The sequence below is a fragment of the Siphateles boraxobius genome, unplaced genomic scaffold, assembly GCF_051911475.1.
Source record: "Siphateles boraxobius isolate OS27281-9 unplaced genomic scaffold, OSU_SipBor_1 29, whole genome shotgun sequence".
Lineage (NCBI taxonomy): Eukaryota > Metazoa > Chordata > Actinopteri > Cypriniformes > Leuciscidae > Siphateles > Siphateles boraxobius.
The window spans coordinates 14,106,567-14,132,133 of NW_027508908.1; the positions used below are offsets into that span (position 1 = coordinate 14,106,567).

At 39.7% G+C, this 25,567-nt stretch overlaps 1 protein-coding gene across 10 annotated transcripts in view; it reads right to left on the reverse strand.

Annotated features, from left to right (window-relative positions):
* dclk2a (doublecortin-like kinase 2a) overlaps positions 1-21,273 on the reverse strand; it is an 87,368-nt gene extending 66,095 nt beyond the window's left edge. For all 10 annotated transcript variants that reach the window (XR_013207828.1, XR_013207826.1, XR_013207827.1 and 7 more), the window contains exons 1-2: positions 20,429-21,273; positions 13,504-13,844 (exon numbers count right to left, since the gene is read on the reverse strand). Coding sequence is in view for 6 of the 10 variants with exons in the window: in XM_077246662.1 (XP_077102777.1) it covers positions 13,504-13,844; positions 20,429-20,825 (738 nt within the window). In the remaining 4 variants the exon portion in view is untranslated. The remainder of the gene's footprint in view (positions 1-13,503; positions 13,845-20,428) is intronic.
* Positions 21,274-25,567: the final 4,294 nt, after the last annotated feature.

Consider the following 25,567-nt stretch of genomic DNA (forward strand, 5'->3'; position numbering starts at 1 on the left):
CGATATGTCAATCACTAACCCCCACTCACTGTCCCTATAAGAACATGGCGACATATACCCACAGCACCTATTCACTCTAGAACACTCGTATTTACACATCCCTTCATCTATGTGTATCTCTCTGTCAGTGCTGAACAAGGCTATGATGCTTAAAACTATGGGGAATAAATAATATAGCCTAATATAAACGTGATAAACAATAATAAAAAAACTGCTTAATATTTAAAAATAAATCATCTGCCAAAGCAAAACTGTATGCAGAAATATGCATAAAATGATACTTTTAGAGTCATTAAATGATCATTCTTTCCTGAAAATGCAATAAAAGTTTTTTTTTTTTTTTTAAACCACAAGAATCCAACAGAAATATTAAACATGGTACATGTTTTAAACTAGACTATTAAAATATTTTTCTTTTTCACTTTCATGCACATTCTCATTTGTCACTGACCTGAATTCCAATCAGAAGTATGTCTATGAGTTTTATTTTAACATGATGATGTAATTTTATTTGTCAGTTTGTTTTGTTGTAGGTCACTTAAAGTCACTGCAGACTTCATATAACTGCCAGGTCATCATTTGTAGTATTCATTTGTAGACCCTTGCATTTATCTAAGGACCAATTATTTTTCCACTTTCATTCAGGTCTGCAGCTTTGCAAATCAGATTCCTTTCCAACTACGCACTGAGATTATTGGCTTGGGTACAAAACATGTGTTTGGGACATAGCAACATTCACATTTCTGATTTCTGAGCAGATTTGAAAAAAGCTTAAGGTCTTAAGATCGATGTAGAGTGTTTTCAACTAATGTACAAATGACTTTTAAAACCAACGGAGCTCGAATCATGAGTTTTTGAAGTGTTATTTGTATGGTAAATGAGGAAGCGGCAGGAAGAGATGGAGGCATATAGGGTGCATATGGGTTGATAACTTAAGTGTATAATTGCTCTTACCAGCATCTTGACTTCTCACACGGTGCCTCCTCTCTGCCATTTCCCTGGAGACCGACTTGTCCTCATGGAGATTTATAAAACAATCATGGATAGTCTATTGCCATGTCATTGGTTTCCATTATCAGATAATCACAAAGCACGTAGCTGGGAGGGGAAGTAATGCATTAAACATCTAGGCTAATAAATAAAAAAATTGGTAAATTGTATTTACAAATTACTACTTTGGCAAAAAAAGTAAACTCCTGCCAAAGAAAGTGCGTATTATTTCTCTCCATCAGCTTATGTGATGTAAACCAAGCAAAGAAACTAAAAAAAAAAAAAAAAAAAACTAAAGAGAAAAGAGTGATTGGCATTCATGGAGTTAGCCGTTAAGAAGCTGAGACAATCTTGTGTTGGCTAGTACAGATCCGCTAGCCCCCCTAAACGCGGCCAACACCTGCCAGCTGCACTTTAAATCCCCCAGCCTTTAGGTTCAATTACAGCAGAGCTGGATGGAGTCTCAGTGGGGTGTCCACGATTCAGCATCCCCACCCCCACCTGCTGAGAATTATAGGCTTGGAATCCTCAGAAGCAGATGGCATCCAGTGGCTATCTTGTTAACATGCATGTTACTCCTAAATATTCATAATTTACTGTTTGATGAAGGGCTTTCTTTGATTTCAAGGCAATGGCTAATTCTCAGGCTCAGATGGTTATTTGACCCTGTTTAAAGTGGTATAGCTCATTTAAGAATGTATTGTCTTATAGGAATTGCAAATATTAAGCAAAATAGCTGATGATAAATATAAAAACACTACCATTCAAAAGAATGGAGTCAGTAAGATTCCTTTTCAATACTCGAAACTTTAATTCAACAAGGACACATTAAAATGATTAAAAGCGACAGTAAAGACATTTATAATGATACAAACAACTTATATTTCAAATGTTCTTTTGAACTTTCTATTCACCCAAAAATCCTGAAAAATGCTTCTCAAGCACCAAATCAGTATATTGGAATGTTTTCTGAAGGATCATGATGTGACACTGAAGACTGGAGTAATGGCTGCTGACAATTCAGCTTTGCCATCACTGGAATAAATTATCTTTTTAAATAGACAAAAAATATTTTTATTTTAATAATATTTCACAATATTACTGTTTTTACTGTATTTTTGATTTAAAAAAAAAGCCTGGGTGACATTAAACAAATCTTGCTAACCCCATACTTTTGAATGGTTTTTTAAAGCAACACCAAGGAACTTTTCCTCTGCGGTCGCCCAACAGGTTGGAAGCGGAATTGTCCATTACCGCTGTCGTAAATAATTTAGCCTACCGCAGCCTACCGTCACACGTGCACGCTCGCTGTTTATCCTGCACCGGCTTTGGAATCAACAATGGCCACAGAAAAGGTAGAGTATGATGCATGATTTTATGAAAGACATCACAAAGGAAGAAAAACTATGTATGCCGTAAAGCAGTCGAATTTTGTAGTTCTTTTTTTGCTCCGGTTACTACCCGAATCCCGAAGTTACATAGTGCCAGTAAAAGCGATACAGACCACGACAGGCTATGGCAGACGTGTCATTTAACCTATTGTAAGTCGATGCACCATCACAAGGGTCTTGGAAATAAATTATGAAGGATGAAAATCTACATAGTGTTACTTTAAGTACATATATTCACAAATAAAATAAAATAAATGCATCCCAGCCAAAATGACCCTGCCTAATATGGGCCCCTGGGCTTCAGAGACACTCAAACGATACTATCAAATCAGTCTAGTGACACAATATACACTCTGGAGCGGGAGACATACTTTTCATGGAGTGTGTCCGCAGCTGTGCATTGAGGACATGCCGCCTCAAACTCTTTACAGTCTTAGTGAGGGCGTACCAACTGTAATCACATATGACATGCAGCCTTGCTTGATGCAACCAAAAAAGCTCTCAAGTAAACACAGTTATAAAGCAAATTCTTTCTTGTGTGTGAGCACACAGACATACAATATTTACATATACAGTATGTGCACACACACACACACACACACACACACACACACACACACACACACACACACACACACCATGAAAGCAATAAGATATGTATTCAGTGTGTGAAAAGCAGCTTAAATGTAAGACAAGTTTCATCTAAGTCAGTCTGATGGATTTGATGAATGTTTCTTGGAACCTTACCCCTAAAATCCACTGGATCCGTCTACGGCGCGGAACGTCAGTGCCACGTTTTTGATGCGTCCCTAGCTCGGCGTCAAAGTCCACTGGAAGCGTCTCAGACGCGTTTCAGTAGCGGAGCGTTGGTCTCCACAGGGTGTTTTATTTTGAAAATCGACCGGATCCTCTATGCCGTTCTGTGTCTGACTTCCTGCCCGGTACGATGTACTCTGTGCAGCTTGACACGGCAAGCGGCAAAAATAGACCTGCTACCTATTCTCTGCGGAGCGGAGCGGAGAGACGCTTCTGGGAAGCTTCTGAGATGCGCTGTGTCCGCAGCTGGTGGACTTAAGAGCATTGACTATAATGGCCGCGATTAGCTGCGGCATCCGCGATGCTGACGTTCCGCGCCGTAGACGGATCCAGTGGATTTTAGGGATTATATGTATGTCTGCAATTATAAAGTTCCAATCTCAAGGCTTTAATGTTTTTACTTCTTATCTCATTCCTCAGTTTTAAAGAGATTCAAAGACGTTAATCTTACTATAAGGCTTAGACAAGACACACAGTGAGAGTGCAACAGTATTAAGCTATGTGTTCGCCTCACCATGATCGCATCGCTGAGTGGAGCAGCACACAAGATATACGGCAGAGAAACGCACAAGCTGACCAATTTATTTACAGTAGGGCATATTGTACAAATATGGTACACTTTGGTGTCCCATTACTTTAAAATATTAAAGGCACAAATGAGATATATTGCATGTTACAATATAGTTAAACTGCAAATAAAATATTCTCTAACATTAACCTAGCAATAAAAAGGTTGCTGCTTTAAAAAAAACGACATAATTTAAAATGTTTTTTTATTATTTAATTTGTAATAAATGTTCCCTTAGTAATAATAATAATAATTCGTTACATTTATATAGCGCTTTTCTAGGTTCTCAAAGCGCTTCACATGGAAGGGGGAATCTCCTCAGCCACCACCAATGTGCAGCATTCACCTGGATGATGCGACGGCAGCCATATTGTGCCAGAACACACACCACACACCAGCTTACTGGTGGAGATGAGACAGTGATGAAGCCAATCAGTAAATGGGAATGATTAGGAGGCCATGATGGACAGAGGCCAAGGGGCAAATTTGGCCAGGATGCCAGGGTTACACCACTACTCTTTTTTTCTAAGGACATCCTGGGATTTCTAATGACCACAGAGAGTCAGGACCTCGGTTTAACGTCTGTTTGTGAGTGGCTCAGTGGGAGTAGCTCCTGGCACACACACACACAAAACATTAAAAATGTAGTCTATTCATTAGACTAGATCTTGCAATCTAAAACTAAAATTTCCAGTTGCTGGTGTTAAGATTTCATACATTTTCTCTTCAATAAACAGGGATGTTCCTGAATTGACTTAAAGCCATGGTATCAATGCAGTGCTATCCCATCATAAATGTTTAATGTGTTTTGTGTGTGTGTGTGTGCCAGGAGCTACTCCCACTGACCCACTCACAAACATCAGGATTCCCTGTGCTGGAGGGTAGATGACATGTTCATCCCAATCAAGGACAGCCTTAGGGCCTATTATATTAGTGCTAAACTGCCATTGGCTGCTCAATCTCAGCTAAAGTCTATGAATAATGTAGAGCACTTTAGGCTAAAAGCGTAGTTCACTTTTGGCTTAAAGTCAATTTCACAGGTTTAGACTGTCCAACATATGGTCCAATTTAAATGTTGTCTACAAATTGGGACTACTCTTGACATACTAAACTTTTTAATTCTTTCCCGGACAGCGTTTTCAAAAAAAAAGTTGCCAGCCAGCTTTAGCATTTTCATCAGCATTTTATTAATTAATTATGTAGAATGTAAATATTATTATAAAAATAAATATTAATTAATTAATTAATTAATTAAATAAGCGTAATAAGATTCATGGTACCAATAAAGCCAGATTGAATTGGTTTGGTTTTGTCAAATTTTAACTTATCCTATAACCCTGAGTTTGTTCAACAACCATCATGGTATAGGCCCCAGATGTGATTTAATGGGAGCATGTGAATATTGAAATGAAAAGGGCCAAAACCAGAGCCCTGTGGGACTCCTTTCAGAATTAGGTCTATATTTCCATCCATCTTTTTCCGCCTATCCTGGGCCGGGTCGCGGGGGCAGCAGTCTAAGCAGAGATGCTCAGAGTTCCCTCTCCCTAGACACTTCCTCCAGCTCTTCCGAGGGAATACCGAGGCCTTCCCAGGAGACATAATCCCTCCAGCGTGTCCTAGGTCTTCCTCGTGGTCTCCTCCCGGAAGGACGTGCCCGTAACACCTACCCGGGAAGGCGTCCGGGAGGCATCCGAAACAGATGCTCGAGCCACCTTAGCTAGCCCCTCTCGATGTGGAGCAGCTGCTCTACTCTGAGCTCCTCCCGAGTGACTGAGCTCCTAAACCTATCTCCACCCTGCGGAGAAAGACAATTTTCAGCCGCCTGTATACGGGATCTTATCCTTTCGGTCATGACCCACAGCTCATGACCATAGGTGAGAGTAGGAACGTAGATTGAACGGGTAACTTGAGAACTTTGCCTTACAGCTCAGCTCCTTCTTTACCACAACAGACCGGTACATCGACTGCATTACTGCAGAAGTTGCACCGATCCGTCTGTCAATCTCCCGTTCCATCCTTCCCTCACTTGTGAACAAGACCCCAAGATACTTGAACTCCTTCACTTGAGACAGGAACTCTCCACCAACCTGAAGCGGGCAAGCCCCCCTTTTCCGATTGAGAACCATGGCCTCCGACTTGGATGTGCTAATTCTCATCCCAGCCGCTTTACACTCGGCTGCAAACCGTCCCAGTACATGTTAAAGGCCATAGTCTGATGAGGCCAACATAACAAAATCATCCGCAAAAAGCAGAGATGAAATCATGTGGTCCCCAAACAGGATACTCTCTGGCTCCTGGCTGCGCCTTGAAATTCTGTCCATAAAAATTATGAACAGAACCGGTGATAAAGGGCAGCTCTGCTGGAGTCCAACATGCACCGGGAACAAGTCTGACTTACTTCTGGCAATGCGAACCAAGCTCCTACTCCGGGCGTACAGGGACCGATTAGCCCTTAGCAGAGGGCCCCGGACCCCATACTCCCAGAGCACCCTCCACAGGATGCCACGAGGGACACAGTTGAATGCCTTCTCCAAATCCACAAAGCACATGTGGATTGGTTGGGCAAACTCCCATGAACCCTCCAACACCCTGGAGAGGGTATAGAGCTGGTCCAGTGTTCCATGGCCAGGACGAAAACCACACTATTCCTCCTGAATCCGAGGTTCCACTATCGACCAATTCTCTTCTCCAGTACCCTGGAATAGACTTTCTTGGGAAGGCTGAGGAGTGTGATCCCCCTGTAGTTGGAACACACCCTCCGGTCCCCCTTCTTGAAAAGAGGGACCACCATCCCGGTCTGCCAGTCCAGGGGTACTGTCCCGACTGCCATGCGATGCTGCAGAGGCGTGTCAGCCAAGACAGCCCCAAAACATCCAGAAACTTGAAGAAGTCAGGGCAGATCTCATCCACCCCCATAGCATTGCCACCGAGGAGCTTTTTATCTACCTCAGTGATTTCAGCTTGGGTGATGGACGAGTCCACCTCTGAGCCCTCGGCCTCTGCTTCCTCAATGGAAGACGTGTCGGCGGGATTGAGGAGATCCTCTAAGTATTCTTTCCACAGTTTGATGATATCCCCAGTTTAGGTCAACAGCTGCCCACCTCCACTGTAAACAGTGTTGGTAGGGCACTGCTTCCCTCTCCTAAGGCGCCGGATGGTTTGCCAGAATCTCTTTGAAGCCAACCGATAGTCCTTCTCCATGGCCTCACCGGACTCCTCCCAGGCCCGATTTTTTCCCTCCGTAACTACTCTATATTTCATGCCTTAAATAACTTGAATGTAACTCTACACCCTTGCTTCAATTTAGTATATGTGGAACCATGAATATGCATATTGGTCCCTGCCTCAACTCAATCACACCAGCTCAGAATACCTGATCTACACTTTCAACTTTACTGTAGTAAACACTGCACAATGGCAAGTGGCAGTACTGGTTTAATTCACCATAAGTTTGAACCAGAAACTGAAGAAGAATAAGTGGAAGAGCGAATTATACAGGCTTGTCTACAAGTCAATGTATCAGAATGGTAATGCATTTTATGTATTGCTCTCTATGTCAGACACATAGCGGTAATTGATATGATTAGCCTTTGGCTTGACTACGTTATCAAACAGCTAATAATGTTTTGCTAATGTTACACAGACCATGTTCCTGTTCACCATCTCAGACTAAGACAGCTGCCTTCTAAAAATCAGTATCCTTAAAATAAACGCTTTGAACAACTAAGAACCTCAGTAGAGAAAGGCATATAGTTCATCATCACATCTTAATATACATATACATAATTCACCCGCTATATTGCTAAATGTACCCGATTTTTCATATCAACAGAAAAATATACAGAGATAACCTGGCAATTTAAAACCATGTTTTCGAGACTGTCTTTGGTAAACAGCATTTTTAAGGAAAAAATAATAATGCAATGGTGTTGACTGATGAATTTGCACATGGTTTGTCTTATAACATAGTAAAAACACCACATAGACATATAAACAACATTAAATACTTGATTCCCTTTCAAGGGAACTCGAGCTGCGTCAAAGCGCGGTGGAAACCGCCCTGCGTGGTTGCGTCGTGAAGCACGTGTATAATCAGTCCAATGGAAAAGCGATACGTCATAGGCGGGTGACGTCATCGACCAGGAAGCTATAAAGCACCCCTGAATACAGACCGCGACAGCTTCTGTGCCTTCAGCAAGCGCTCTATGTATACTGCCCCTGTCTTTTTATTGTTGTCTGTCACAAGCACAATGTTTCACAGTATTTATCTATATATATTTATATATATATTGCGAAACAAGAGTTCAGGTGTTGTGTTGTTCCCTGCCCTCGTTAAATCACGGGTGGGAACACACATCAGCTTTGTGTGGCTTGTTTGGGAGTGGAGCATGCCCAGTCAGTTCTCGAGGGAGCTGACTGTGTGCATTGCTAACAGCTGTCCGTGAGGACGCTCCGCTCCCGCCGGGCGTTCTTTGAGGAGGACGGTTCGGTGCACGCTCCCCGAGGTGCGGGTCCCGCTGCTGCCGAGGCACAGTGTCGACTCGCATCTTGGGGTTCGCAAATGGATCTGTCAGCGGGGTTTGAGACGGGCTCTGCCCTATCTCAGCCTTCACCTGTTAGATCCAGTGCCTTATCTCAGGGAGAAGCACACGCTGCAGTTTCTTCTCCTCGAGATGAGGCACCAATGCTGCGACTATCCAGTTCTGAGGAATTGGATGTTGCCAGTATTGATGCAGGGGATTATGAGAGTTTGCCGCCTCATACCTCTGTTGATGAGGAACTTTTGGAGGTTATAACTCGTGCTGTGTCTAAATTAAATATTGACTGGCTAGCAGAGGAATGTGATGATGTTAATAAAAAGAGTTTATTAGATGAGAGATTCCTTCCATCAAGATCACAACCTTCTCGTCTGGGCTTACCGTTTTTTCCCGATCTCAAAACTGAGGTGTCGGGATTGTGGAATAAATCGGTCTCATCTCGTATCGTAATTGTGGCGAACAGGACGGCCGAGGGACGTGAGAGAATGGCGCGAGGCCGGTGGTGCGATTGCTAATGAGCAGCACCTGTGAAGCACACCGGTCTCGCATCTCTCACGGAGGAGCGGAAGCATAAAGGGGGAGCGACGACGTTGATGATCGAGAGAGGAACAGGCCTGTGTTTTAGTTGTGTTTGGTTTTTGTGTTTTATTTTAGCCAGCAGTCGTCCGCGAGGGGCTGCTGGCCGTTAGTTTATTTTGGGTAAGCCAGCAGTCGTCAGCGAGGGGCTGCTGGCGGTATTTTAGTTTGTTTGGTTTATTTTAAATAAAGATTATTTTGATTGTTCGCCGGTTCCCGCCTCCTTCTTCCCTGAACATTGCTACAGTAATCCTCAGACATCTAACTACAGTAATGTTATGGGGATTAAGCATTATGGTTATATGACAATGCCTCCGGCTGAAGCGACGCTATAAATACAGTTGTCGATAGATTTCAGGAGAATAAAAAAACAATCAGTGGCGTTCCAGATGTTTCTTCCTCGTCGATCTAATATCCCTGAGACTGCTGGGCGGGTGCACACGATGGATGCTTCCCTCACAGGTTGGGGGGCGGTCATGAGTGGTCGCTCGGCGAAGGGTCTTTGGCAGGGCCATCTTCTTTCCTGGCACATAAATCGTCTAGAAATGATGGCGGTGTTTCGAGCACTCAAACACTTCCTGCCAGACCTGTGAGGTCACATGTGCTTGTCTGTATGGACAACACATCGGTGGTCTCATATATCAACCATCAGGGGGGTCTGAGGTCACGACATCTCTGCAAACTGGCTCATCAGATCCTCCTATGGGCCCAAGGGAAATTACTGTCTCTCAGGGCAATGTATATCCCAGGGCATTTAAATCTGGGAGCGGATATCCTGTCGAGGCAGGGGCTGAGGGAGCTCCTTTGGGAGAATTTCGGTTAAGCTCAGGTCGACCTTTTCACATCGTCAGATTCAACACATTGTCCCATGTGGTTCTCCCTCACGCACCCAACTGGATGTGATGGTGCAGGTGTGGCCGAGGCTAAACCTGTATGCTTTTCCGCCGATATCTTTGCTCCCGGAAGTTCTGGAGACTGTTCGCCGGGAGGGGGCTCGTCTATTGTTAGTAGCCCCGTACTGGCCGGCCAGAGTTTGGTTCTCGGACCTATTGGCCCGGCTCTCCGATGGAGATTCCCATCAGGAGGGACCTTCTGTCCCAAGCAGAGGGCACGATTTTTCACCCGGAGCTGTGGAAACTGTGGGCCTGGCCCCTGAGGGGGCTCTGCTCATAGAATCAGGTCTCTCGACTGAGGTCGTGGAGACCATACTCCAGTCTAGAGCTCCCTCCATGAGAAAACTCTATGCTTTTAAATGGAAACTGTTCTCTGCCTGGTGCGGAGAACGTCTTACGAATCCTGTTATCTGTCCTGTTGGTACAGAACTTGATTTTCTGCAAGAACGTTTTTCTGCTGGATTATCTCCTTCCACCTTGAAGGTGTATGTGGCGGCTATATCTGCTTACCACACTCTTTTGAGTGGTGCTTCATTAGGGAGAGATCCTCTTATTACTCGTTTTCTCTGTGGTACCCTGAGGCTGAGGCCTGCATTGCGCAATAGAGCACCGGCCAGGGATCTGGCCGTTGTACTGGAAGGCTTGGCTTTGGCTCCCTTCGAGCCCATTGAAGAGGTTTCAGGAAAGTTCCTTACTCTAAAAACTTTATTTCTCATTGCTATTTCTTCGATCAAGAGGATTGGTGATTTGCAAGCCTTGTCGGTTGCTCCTTCATGCCTAGAATTTGCACCTGGCATAGTGAAAGCCTTTCTTCACCCTAGGCAGGGCTATATCCCTAAGGTCCTTAATAATGTTACGGGCCCAATTGTGCTGCAGGCCTTCTGTCCTCCACCTTTTAATACACCAGATCAGGAAAGACTTCATCTGCTGTGCCCTGTTCGGGCGTTGGATGCGTACGTGCACAGAGCTGCCCTGTGGCGTAATTCAGATAAACTATTTGTCTGTTTCAGGTCACCTAGAAAAGGTAACCCTGCTTCCAAGCAGGTTATGAGTAAGTGGATAGTCGAGGCTATTTCACTTGCCTATGAAGCGGCCGGTCAGCCATCACCTTTGGCTGTCCGGGCCCATTCTACCAGGAGTATGGCTGCCTCTAAGGCTTTGTTGTCGGGGGTCTCCCTCATTGACATCTGTGATGCGGCAGGTTGGTCCTCACCGCATACTTTTGTGAGATTTTATGGCTTGGATCTTGGCTCCACTCCAGATTCCAGGGTGCTTGCTCCTTAGTGTGCGCAGGGACTTCACATAGGACTGGCATTTCCGAGTTCCCTTGAAAGGGAACGTCTCAGGTTACGTATGTAACCTTGGTTCCCTGTGAGGGAACGAGACGCTGCGTAGCCCTGCCATACTCCCTGCATGCCTGAGATCGACTTGCTTCGGCTTTTCAGAAGCTGTCGCGTTCTGTATTCAGGGGTGCTTTGTAGCTTCCTGGTCAATGACGTCACCCGCCTATGACGTCTCGCTTTTCCAATGGACTGATTATACACATGCTTCGCGCCGCAATCACGCAGGGCGTTCCCACCGCATCTCGACGCAGCATCTCCTTCCCTCTCAGGTTACATACGTAACCTGAGACGTTTTCACCATAGGGGGTCTTTAAAATAACAGTCAAAAATAATGACAATATTTCTTCCACCAATATCACACACCCAGAAACAAAGGAAGAGGTGAGCAACTTATTTCAAATACTTTCTTTGTATTCTTTACTCATTCAAAAGCAGCCTAAGACATTACCATAATAATTCTACATTCACTTTTGCTAAGCAATTCTTGGAGGCAGTTTTGCATAATTAAGGCAGATCAAGCCAGGACAGACTTTAAATATGCGCATGAGTTCTCTCACTAAATTCCAAAGAGATTCACAATGGCCGAGAGGCAGCCAGGAGCTCTCTACATACAATTCACCACTGCCGAGTTGAATCCCCAATGACATCATCAAAACATGTCAGCTGCTATACACATACCCCACATACCCCAGCTTTTTGAAAGAGAACAGAAGGGGATAATTCCCATGCCTTCATAAGATTTCTGCATGAAGATTCTCTAGAATTTTTTTTTTTTTTTTTTGTAGAACAATTACTATTTTTCATTTCCTGAAAATCCACATTTTGGTTTTTAGATACATTGAAAAAGATACATTGTATAAAAAGCTTTAAAGAAAGTCTACTGTAGGTGTATAGATGAAAGAAGATTAAAACAGTGGGACACACTATGTATTGAATACTGTCTCTGTTGGAAAGACCATGACTGAATGGTCATTATTCCTGTCATTACCAGAATACAAAGTTCAAATGTGCTTTATGCCAGTCCTCGACATTATACTTTGCCAAACACTACGTACCAATATAATGTATATAACTTTATATAATATATAACTTTTTCCAGATACTCCTGTAAATAACCAAAGTATTTTGATAATTTCTAGTCAAGTAGTTAATATATTTATAGATATAAAGAATATGAAAGAATGATGTGAAGCTGCAACAGAATCAAACACATTCCTTTACTTGACAGTTTGCTGTCCTTAGAATAAACTGCAGATTGGTTTAACCATAACCACATATATTAAATGAGAATTACTTGTTTTAGTGTTCTAACAACCACAGAGGTGACTAAAGACATGCCCCATCTGGATTTCCTGTCTGGATTGGCTCAAGCACATTCAGAATTAAAAAGGGTTCAGGTGGTCATTACCATACCCTAATGTATAATTCTGCCCTATCTAAACTACAAACAGCTCACTTCATTATGTATGAGTCCATTGAGGGTAGCATCACTGAAGTGTTCACACTTATTAAAGTTGATAAAATACTAAAGTGTGGCCTAATTTTTTCAGGACAATGCTCTATTGGAGCATTCAAGGGGGAAAAAAAGGTTGTTTTAGTTTAAAAATGTATAGCATCAATTGGAATCCAGTGAGTACAGGAAGCTAACACAAAGAAATAGTGAAAGTGAAAGTGACACATGATGGCCAAGTATGGTAACCCATACTTGGAATTTGACCTCTGCATTTAACCCATCCAAGTAAGTGCACACACATTAGGAGCAGAGTAGTGAGTAGTGAACACACACACACTGCAAACGTGGATACACACACCCGGAGCAGCGGGCAGCCTTGAGTGGTGCCCGGGGAGCGATTGGGGGTTAGGTGCCTTGCTCAAGGACACCTCAGTCATATTCCTGCCGGTACTGGAATCGAACCAGCAACCTTTGGATCACCAGTCCAACTCTGTTAACTTTGAGAGCCATGAAAAAACTAATTTCTCAATTCAAAAAACATTTTAAAAATCCCAGTCAGATACATTAGATGAATAAAATGTCAAAAACTGAATGAAAAAAAAAGGCAATTTTCATGGCAAACTTATGGGTGCTTGAGGAAAAGTTGTTCCCCATGAGGAGAGGGACTAAAGTTAGCCACAGACCTTTTTAGCATAGGGATAAAAAGTTATAGCTGTTCAAATTAAAGATGTAGTAATGATAATAGACCAGAGCACACATATAGGCTTAGTTTCCTATGGTTTCCAGACAGTGTCAGGGCATAAATCACTCAGAAAACATGTCAGATTAATTATGCCGTTTGAAACCATAGGAATCATTTCAACCCCCATTAGGCTTTAGTTAATATCTTTATTTAAATAATTTTTATTAAATGGCTTTTTAAATCTATCACTTACTTGTTTGCCCTCCAGAGTGTAGAGTCTCTTCACAGCCCCAGAGTCCAGTTTAATGGCGTCAGTGATGTCCGTGAGCACCTGATCAAAGGAGTGAGCCGTCTTCTTATTCAAAAGGACCCGGACGGCCTTGCGTGGTTTGACACCACTCCTGATGACAGTCACCAGCTTGGGTTTGATGAAGTCTTTGCTCTCTCGTTCTCTCAGCTCGTTCTTTGAAGTGGTAAGAGATGGCATCGAGCGGGACGTCCCAGTTTTCACATTGACTGACCAGTTGGGATTAACGTTCTTAGTGTAGTCCACTTTACGGTAGGGTTCGTTGGAAGCACAGACATAGCTTTCTCCTGCAAAAGGAGAATAACATGAATGGATTTATGTCCAGCGCAAAATGTACAAATACACTGTAAAATCTAACATTGTCCGTACTAAAATATGTTTAGTTAACTTAACTTAATCTCCAATAATGTGTTGAACTTTTTTGGGAGAATGTCACATAAGTTGACTTCATAAATTCATGTTGATTTCCTAAAATTTCTCACCATTATTGTGATTAGTGTTCCTTTTGGTTGGGCACTTGGAACTTCATTTTTATTATTGTGATTCTCTTCCAATTGATGCAGTGATGTAACATTGAATCACAGTTATTTGATTTCAAAGGAAGTGAAGTAATAAATATTATATATATTTATTCTTAAATTATTTCTATGTTGAATGTATTGATGTATAACATAACTATATTTCATGTTTAATAATGATCTTTTAGCATTTTATTGCTAACACTTATGGCATAAACTTTTAATTTGGGTAATATAATCCCTCTACATTTGTGACAATATCTTGCAATTTTGGTAACAAGTTTTTTTTTTAAATTAATTTAATTAATTGGACCATTACAATTTTATTTGCTGTTTCTTGTCAGTATAACCCCAATAATGATAGCAAATAAAATGTTAATGGTAAAATAAAGCCAAAAATGGTAAAACAAAGCAATTAATTTATTCATGCCGCAATGCACTCTGGGAGTACACTTCCTCAGATCACAGATAGAATTAAGTTGACAAAACTTAAATAGATTAAGTAAGAAGAACTTGATGCAATTAAGTTATGCTTACTTAATTAAATTAAGGCAACAAGTTTGCACAATTGAATTAAGTAAACTGAACAAATTAGTTTTTACGGTGTAGATATGGCTTATTATTAATATATTGAAGATCCCCTGTGGTGAAAATCAAGTTAACGATGTTTATTTGTCTATGTGGTGTTTTTAATATGCTTTAAGACAAACCATGTGCAAATTCATAAGTTAACACCATTGCTGAGTATTTTCAAATCGACAGTCTCAAAATGTGGTTTGATATTGCGGGTGTTTCTGACTTCACAAAACTTCCTTGTAACCAATTACGTCAATGTGTGGGCGGGCTTTAGCATATCATTACTATGCTGAGAGTTGAGGCCAGGTTGAGGTTATCCCGGTATATTGTTCTGTTGATATGAAAAATTGGGTACATTTAGCAATACAGAAGGTGAATTATGTATATGATGTATATGCCTAAAAAAAAGTAGATCAAGAATCGTTTTGGAATTAGAACGTGACTCCCAGAACCAGAATCGGATCTTGAGGTGCCTAAAGATTCCCACCCCTACTATACAATGACTTATTTATTGTCTTTGTTGAATAATACAGAATATAAAGAGCTTTAAAACAATCGCATACTGAATCGCAATCGCAATACAGTCACATTGTGAGATTTAAAGTCATATTTATGAGATAGTTATTCTTAGATATAGATAAGATATTGATAAATTCAATTCTTAGATATACTGTAGGCACAATTGTGTTATATGAAGACAGAATTTTGAGATATAAAGTCATGATTACAAGATACAACTTTGTGATTCTGTGATATGAAGTTGCAGTTGTAAAATGTAAACACAATTATTTATTTGTATAAATATATGATTATTTTTTATTTTTTTTTACTCTGAGACAAAAACATGCTGTCACATTGAGTCACGGGGTATACTGGAGGAAAGGATCTTTGTAGCAATAATAACCGACCATGAACAGAAGAATCTCAGAAATGTAAGAGTATGTTTACACGACAACAATGTACTAAAAATGGAAAAAAAATTTAAATAAACACTAAATGCCTATAGACTAAACACATGACATGCATGATGTCACCATTTTCACAAAATCGTGTTTTTGTAGTTTACACAAAAAGGATTATGCTATAATTTTCAAAAACTTGCATTTTGAAACCCATCTTAAAAATGTGTAGTTTCAGGCCCTCAAAACACAGTCATCACAGTAAATGAACAGCGAAAACACAAAAAGTTTCCCGTTTTTAGTTTAAAACAGTACAGAAAATGGCCCCTAAATGCATGAGATGATGATCAATTAAACCAGACACAGGTGAGGAAAATAATCAGTAACCAAGTGAAACAAATGATAATGGTGAAACCATGACAACCAAGGGAACAGGAACTAAATACAGGAACTGAGAATACAGGACACAAAATAAAAAAACAAAATAATGATGAAAATCAAAATAAGAGTAATTTAACAGAATAAACCAAACTAGCCTTGACACATGCTTCCATATGAAACACCTCAGCACCTGTACAACAGTTTGTAAATATAATAACATACTCCTATTATAAACTTACACATCTGAGACTACAAAGGGTTGGGTTGAATAATAAAAAATAAAAAACACACACACACACTCCTCCCATCTGTGACCCCAACTCTGCCTCTCTACACTTTTTAGCTGTGGTTTTGGACAACGTCCAAGGCAAAGTATTTTACTTTTTGAAGGAATTCCAATGTAACTGTTAGCAAGTATACACCTCCATTCCCACAGCAATACTTCACAACCCAATAGGCCTTGAATATCACAAGAATTAAACATTATTGCCAAAGAAATGTTGCATAATTATGAAGTTCATTATAGATTTTTTTTTACAAAATTGAACATCAGTTTGTCTGATAGACATTGTGTTAAATACTTAAAGCCCATGAAAGTTGTTCTACGGCAGCATAAAGGCCATGCCTGTTTACGTGTGATGGCACATCTTGGCACTACAGCAGATGCAGCTGGTCTGAAAATGGAGCTTTGTCATCCTAAGAAGCACAGTGCTGCACAGTGATATATTTTGTGTGATGCTATTTTTGCAATTTACTCTGTTAGTTCTGTTGCTCCACTTTGATTTGCCATGATATTCGTGTAACATCACTCTTGTTCATATGATTTTGCTTAATGTTTGCTGAGCAGAGTAAGCTTTATGGTGGTAAAGTGATCCACATGATAAAGTTGGCATGATTTTTTCCTATTTTGACACAAGAAAAATGTAGGGCGAGATTGTGTCCATCAGGAATTAATTAGATAATTTGATTGGATTAGTTTGAAAAAAGATTATAAGGGCACATGCATTTAATAATAATAATAATAATAATATTAATAATAATAATAATAATAATAATAATAATAATAATAATAATAATGTGCATGGATAAATCATTTATAATAAATACTGCAATATTCCATTAAAAATAAGAATTGTCCATTTTGATTTTATGGTGACTATTAGGCTGGGGGGTCAAGATAGTGAAAGCAGCCATCTTATCAAAATAATAAGAATGATCTACAAAATAATAAAGATAGGAAACAAATGTATTAAAAGTTAATTTATAAATAGCTCACCTTGAAAAAAGTATTGACTTATGATTTGTCAATCTTTATAGATCCAACCTCCTGGCATTGCATATATATAGCACAAGTTTCATGCTTTCATTTGGTGGGCTCTTTATATGCAGAACTTATCTTTTACATGCATTTAATATGCACTTTTTGCGTGGTAATTTTATTTTCGTTTTTTTGTGGAATTATTATTGGTGTTCTTATTATGATTTTGCTTGCTATAGTTTACTGTAGTTTAAGAAAGAAAATGAGAGGATATTCTGAAAGTAAATCATATTTCATAATTTTACACACCCAACTGTGTCTCCTCTAGTGGAAATCAGGAAATATTTACCTGTTTTCTGTTCTCCTTGCCACTCTCACTGTAAATGAATATTGATCCGAGCAGCTTTGTATCAGATTTGAGCTTGCCTAGCTGCACTGTGAGTCAGGTTTGCCATTGCTGTTGAGGTTTACTGAAGTACAGTAGGCCTATTCAGATATTTATACACGCAGAACCAATGAAGTTTGTACAGTCTTTCTTCTTCATCCACTAGAACTGCTTGATGGGCAGTTCTTCATTCATGGGTAAGTTCTTGGCAGGCTTGAAGTGGATAATGTGGACAACCAATTAAAGTCAACAAGGATATTTTGTGTACCACATCCATGTAAAAGGTGATTTCTGCGTATAAAGAGCACATCAAATGAAAGCACAAAACTCGTGGTATAGATACACTGTGCCAGTAGATCGAGTTGATTCAACACAGTTACAAACAGTGAGATTAATATCTCAACAGCACTTGAATTTGAAGTTCATGACCTCAAATAGAAACAGAATATGTTTGTGTCTAGGTTTGTTATGATTAAATGTTTAACAATATATTTAAGTTTGAAACAGAAAAAAAAATCAAACAATGGCTAATTACTAATCATCATCGCTCCTGGCTATGCATTATATGCACACTCTAAATGTTGAGCTTCATTGCATAAGCACCTAAAAAATCTAAATTTCATCTAAATCTGAATGGCAAAGTTTACAGCCCCTGGTGAAACTAGTGAACTTCAAATTGAGAGGACAAATCATATTTCTCATCTTGGCAGCTAAGAGATGCAACTGAGAACATATGACTCACCAGTGTGAATGAAACATTTGTTTATTCACATGAGAGTAAGAAGAGATGCGTGATATAACCATACACAGAGTCTGTCTGTTCGCTTTGATGCATACAAAATATGTCATGTTTAGCGTGGTCCAAATTAAAATAAAACCAGAATGTCTAAAACAAAACCCAAAAGCCATGAAATGGCAATGCAGATTTTTAAAAGCATTTTCAGTTAAACAAATAATACTTCATACTCATAAATCAAGAATAACATTTAGTTCCACCACTGACCCAGAACTACAACCATTCATCCACAACATAAATCAACATGGTCATTGTTACCACCACCACTGGATCATGCAATCTCAATTTCACCCAGTTTGCCTCAGAAATAGGAGGGGGGACTCCCAAGGCACTGGGCTTTATTAAGCTGAAAATTTAACAAAAGGCTAATTAATGAAGTACACTCCAGATGGGGTCACTATTACTGACAAAAAACTGACCCACAATCAGATGGCAGCTATTTGACAAACTATGTGTGTGGGAAGACAGAAATATAGTGATATGGTTGTCATTTACATGAGCCTCAGGTGTGGACTGGAACAGTCACAAGGGTTATGAACCCTCCATCACCCTCCCATAACCAGTCCTGCCTTGATGTCCAGATGGGACCCTGATGTACGACAAAGTTTGGTTTGCCAGCACAATATGCAGTGTCGCTACAAACACTCCAACATACTAGCTGCCTGTTCCTGGCAATCTTTAGCAAATACCATTCATAGCTTTGATCATGCATTTGTAAGACTTTATACAAATTTGAAACACAAAAGAGAACTAAGCCAACCCTCAGTCAGCTGAAGAGATGCTGAGCTCGGCACTTCAAATGCAAAGCACTTGAACAATTGCATCATTGAGCAAACACAGGGCCACATTCGGCGTCACATTCTCACATGCTGAACCAAAGCAACTGGAATTGTGCTTTTAAACTAATTTACTAAAATATATACTTATACGGCTTGAATTGTGTTTAGAATAACACAATTTTACACATTAAATACTTTAATTATGCAATGAATTATCCATTCATACTATGTTGAAACCACAGAGATACAATAAGCCCCAGCTTTGTTTTTATGGCAGTCTAGTCTACATAATATATAACATGCCTAAATCAAAAAGGAATTCTAAGAGCACATTATTAACATTTAGATAAAGAAATACATTCAATGTGAATCACATTATGTGATTGAGTACTGGCTGGCTTGCATTATCAATGTAACTTAAAGGAATACTTTACCCAAAAAAAAGTCAATTCTGCTATTGGTAACTCATGCAGTGCCAAACCTGTATGATTATTAGTATCATTATTAAATATGTCTTAGTGTTTTGTTTCGTTTTTCTCCACACAGTGAAAGCAGGCAGCAGATCCAATGTTGTTTTTGGCCCCATTGACTTTCATTTTATGGATAAACAATATGGTGTAAACAATATTATTTAGTGTTCAGCAGACGGAAAAACTTGGGGGTAAATAAATGACAGAAATTTCATTTTTGGGTGAATCCAAAGATTAACGATTTAAGATCCTGCTCCATGCCTATTTTAAAGTTCAGTCAGGGAAGGAACTGAGCTTAATAATGACTGTGGCCTTAAGTGACTTGAGATTTGCTGTAGCTTACTCAATATTCCATTAGCTAAAAGTTAATTAAGTACAGTAATCTTGGTTAAAACAATGTTAACTACCTATTTTAGGGGGTTGGATTTTGCGTTTATCATGTCTTGTAATGTTTAATTTTAACTCTGAAAATTAAACAGCCTTGATGTATGTTCAAGTACAGTGACTGTGAGATTGTGAGATTTTATTTTTGTTTTATTACATTTTATTATTTAAAAAAAAAATAAAAAAAACATTGCCATCGCCATAATTATGTAGAACAGTCATGCCAGTAGGCTATACTGAAAATCGCAGAATGGATTGAAAATCCGGTGTGTATGTGCGTGAGAGACTTGTTACCTGTCAACTTAGCAAATGTATTCTTTGCGAAGTGGGATAATTCCATTCCCAGTTGTGCTTTATTGGATGTCACACGGAATTTTAAGTGTCTGTTGTGTCTACATTTGCACCTGCACAATCTTCAACCTCACCTTCTAGTAACTCGTCCATGCTGGTGATCTTCTTTCCCCCTTCTATAGCATAGATGCTCCGGACTCCCTGCGGTAAATTCACATTGTCCGAGAGGGAGCGGGTGAGCTCCATCAGCAGAGCGTCGAAAGACCTGAAGCGGTCACCGGACACCGCGTACACCAAGCCCTTGAAGTACTTATCACCGTTCCGATAGAAGCGAACTTTTTTCGCTTTCTTCTCGGAGGTGAGCGACTGCAGTGTGCGTGTGCGGTAGAAGCTACAGTGCGCGCTGTGAGCGGGACTGGGAACGAGCCCGTTACCCCGCGAGCCGGAGTGAGAACCGCTGCTGCCCCGCGGGGACCGGTGAATTTTCTCGCGCTCCTCGAAATGCTCCCACTCGATGCTTCTGCTGGACATGTTTATTTCCTTAAAGTCAAAGAGTTGGTCCTTAGAGAAAAAACAGCTTGTTTTGTGCTATTAGGCCTATTTCTGAATATTTGCACCGGTTGTCTTTGTTGTTTCTTCCTTTTTTCAACAAAAAATATGCATTTTCTTTAAGAAATCAGTTAAATCACCTGTTCTCTTCAACTTTTTATACTGCTAAAGAATATATATATATATTAGGAGAGATAAACGGTTGTGAAAGTCCTTGTAGTCCACAAATCCAGGAACTGTGTAATTCAAGGACAGACGCTATAGTTGGGGTGAGTCCCGGTCATGGTGAGATGAGACGCGCAGAGATGTATGTGCGCATGCTGGACACGCGTGATCGTCCGCTGTTCTCTTCATCCCCTCCACTGGCACTAAATCAGGCCAACACACACCTACATGAAAGCCACGGAGGAGAGGAAAAGAGCTACTCCTCCTCAGGGTCCTAAAACACCAACATGTTATTTCTCTACGAACTCAGTTTTTCTTAACCGTGGGTCCCACTAGGGGGCCTCACCTTTCTCCGGGGACAAGATTACTCTAGATCAGAATCGACTATTCTTATGTTTTATTGAATATTACAGTATTGTTTATAAATGATTTATCCATGCTCATCATTATTCATGTCCCCTCATAATCTTTATTCAAAATAAAATGCTCTCCCATCTCTGTTGATGTGTTTACTGGCGCAAGGCGGGACACTAACTAACTAACTAACATGAGAATAAAGCAATAGCAAATGACAATGACCCATTCAATTTCCAATGGACCAAATTTACTCTGAAAATTACTGTTTCGTGATGACTTTAAAATATTTTTTTATGCATCCATGAATTACAGAGGTGTCAATTCCAGGGGTCAGAAAGTAAAAGTCCTGCCATAATTTATTCCACCCATTAATTCAGCCAGCTGATTTCACTAATTAGTTCTATCTCCTGGCTGAAAAACTGTGCTAATTAGCAAATCCAGGTGATTGGAACAAAATACTGAGGAGGAATATTACTTTCTGAACCTGGACTTGAAAAGTTATATTTAGTTAATTAAAAAAATAGATGTAGGTTACAACACATACACTGACTTCATTTTTCTCATTTTAAAGGGGTCTTGAATTGAAAAGTAACATTTTACTTGATCTTTTGACATATAAGAGGTCATTGAACTGTGAAAACATTCTGTAGTCTGTTTCAGAACTCAAAACTTCCCGGCTGGTCCAAAAACAGCTATTTTTTAATCCAAGCTAAAAAAACGACTCATTTGATTTTTTGTCACATTATGACATCATAGTGTGACGAAAGGCCGCCTCTGCAGAATCAAATCAACGTCCACTTTTACATCATCATGTTTTTGGCCCCGCCTACTGGCATGTTAATGAGAGAAGAGAGATACAGGTAGAGATACTGGGTACACAGTCCAATCTGCTGTCGATTTGATTTTGCCCTGCAGCTCAGGCTGGAAACCTGTACATTTTTCTATCCTGCTTCCGTTACAAAACTGCGGGGACCAATCACAAACTGGCTTATCCACCTGGCGCGCTATTGGCTCGTTTAACACGATGACGATAAAAAAGCAACCGTCAAACCAATTCCTTTTAACCTCTCGACGATTTTCAATGGCTTCTTTAGTTTAGCAAACATATCGCTCGAGTGGGTGTAAATACCACTCACTTTCATGTTTTTTTTTTTTTTTTGCACAACCTGCAAAAATCGTTCGATGCCATTGCTGCTTCTGCAAACCGCTGATCAATGCTACAAACTAACACGTTTGTTGACACGTTTCCTGCCTGGAGCTTTCGCATCGCTCTGCAAATGCAAAGTACGTCACCCGGATCATTGGTCTGATTGGTTGAAGGACATTCTAGCTGCGTATAGAGTCATTTGAACTATACCCGTTGGTCATGGCTCTTGTGCAGTAGAAAATACAGAGCAGACTCCCCAGACTAATGTTCAATATTAAAAGATTGAGCTTGGTCTGGTGATAGATAGACTAAGATACATGATCACTGGACTAAAAGCAACAAAATGCTAATGCTAAAATCAGGGTAGAAAATTGCCCTTTTTTTCTAAGTTGACCATTTTTTATAATAAAAAAAACTCCCTAACATTATTCACTAAGTGAATCTCAGGAAACATTATAAAATAATAATAATATTATAATTATTATGTCCCCGTATATCCCTATAGGCTATATGAAAATATCGTTTTTGAAAAATCTGGTATAACAAAATTGTGCAATATCCTGCACACGAACAACAAACACATTTATCATATTCCACCAGTGCTGTAAAATATTTTATGTATATTAAAGTGGTTTAAAATATTTAACGAATAGCTAAAAATATTTATACGAATAGCATACTCATGAGATCAAGGTGGATTACACACTATATATTCACTTAATGCAGGTGGTAGAACCTTTTTGGCAGTTTGTCTTTGTCTTGAAAATCAAGCACCTTCAAAATAAGCATTTTCTTTTGATTGTTGGACAGTATTTTTGCAGTCACAACACTGAAATTGCTGACTTTAATATCAAGACATGCAGAATAAGCTAAATATCTGATATTTCTGTGGTGAGTGGGCCTTTCTGCCTCCTGGGACACTGTGAGGGCAAACTCTGACATGGTGGTTCTTTTCTGAATTAAAGGGAGAATGAAAACAGTTGAGACTGCATGACGGGAAGTAAACGGGAAGAAAAGCCCCGGAGAGAGGAAATCCTGAAGACAATAACAGTTGCAGCTGAAAGAAGAATCCTTTAAATTAGAGAGAGAGAGAGAGAGAGAGAGAGAGAGAGAGAGAGAGAGAGAGAGAGAGAGAGAGAGAGAGAGAGAGAGAGAGAGAGAGACAGAGAGAGAGAGAGAGAGAGAGAGAGAGAGAGAGAGAGAGAGAGAAAGAGAGAGAGGAGACTTCCCTCTCTGATTATGTAAAACCGGCCTAAGGCCTGGTTTTCCATAATCACTGAACCAATAAAAGAATGGGTCAACTGAAGGATGATAATCTTAATTATAATTTATTAAAATGAAAATGTTATGCCATTAGTTCAATGTTTCATCAACAGAATAATATCTACTATCCAATATACCAGTCCTTTAATCAAGGTTTTTTTTTAAGGTAAATACTGCATATTCATTATGCAAATCACTTAAATACACTATGTACTGTACAATTTTTTGACTAACAAGAAAATGTAAATACATTTTGTTCTCAGATAACCCTGCCCTTAAACACTTTCTCTAGACCAGACCATTTATATAGCATAAAAGCTATATATATATGATGCAATTATGATGCAATATACTGTAGGCCTATGCAGTATGGAAATAAATCCATAGCATATTATAGTATTGATGCTGTAGTAGGCTAATGCAAAAAATATCTGCCATTAGTGTCTGCCATCTAGTGGATTAACTATGCATGCACAGGAGGATAATGGTTCTCTGAAGTCCTTGTTCAAACTATTCAGGAAATCTAGCTACATCTAGAATACATCTAGAGAAGCCTAAGATCTGTACAAATCATGAATTCAGATACTCAAGTCACTGAAAACATTAAATTAGTAAATAAGTAAAATAGTAGGAATTGTAGTGGCAAAATGCATCTTAGAACCAGGGGAACAATCTGAGGTGTTCAAGCAGGGAAACAGTTATTATTAGCTGCAAGAAACCTAAGGACAAGTGTTATTGAGTATAGACCAAAACCGATTGTTAAGCTTTCAAGAATATAAAAAATGTATAAACTATATTGATGGAAATTTCAAAGTTGCACCATTTGTTTGTAGGCTACTGTACTATGTACAGTACCAAATTCCTTATTAAATCATAATTTTCAGTCCATTTGCCTACAGTATTAAGAACTTCAGGAACTGTTACTACAACATGTAACAAGGTCTGATAAAAAATCACAGTCCTACCAAGGAACCAACTTCCCCTTCCTTAATCTAGATTTGAACCATTCCAAAACTGCCAGCACTGATCTTAGACCACCAGCAGCTGTGCAGTCAAGTGGGCGGTTGTCTGAGAGAAAGAAATGCATTTCCCATGACCCAGATCGCTCACATTCCATTAGGAGTGGGATGTTGGGAGGTTGGCCTGCTGCACCCAAGAGGAGAGAGAGAGAGAGTGAGATCTGTTATGCGCGAAACATGCCCTATGTTTTATAAAAGCAGCAGGTAACATATTGCTTTGCATATTGCATTTTGTCTAGGCGGGTAATTCTTCAACTATGGCCACTTTTGGCCCTGTGGACTTAAAGAAAATGATCACACTTACTCTCAGTGGTTTATTTGATGGGTCCCATAATAATGTGCAACAGTAGAGGATTCTGTCATTTATTATTTATTTCAGAACGTCATGAACATTCCTACCAAAAGTGTAATTTCCACTACATCTCAGATTATATTTCTAAATATTAGATTTGAAGCATTTTTGAAATAAAAAGGTCAATATAGGTCAATAAAAAGGTTCATATATATATATATATGTAATTTTTTTTATTTTAATGTTTATGGTTAGTCTGGAAAAAACGTTGAAACTCATTCCATTCAAAAAATATATATACTCGCGTTCTACCTTGCATTTCCACTTTTTGTCACATGAGGATGCACTAATACACAACTTGACATAAAGTGTCAGAATAAAGTGTCAGAAATGGTTTCTTTTTAACGGTACATTTATTTGACATAAATTGCATCTTGGATTGAATTATTCATCACTGGGTAAGATGGTTAATAAAATCAGT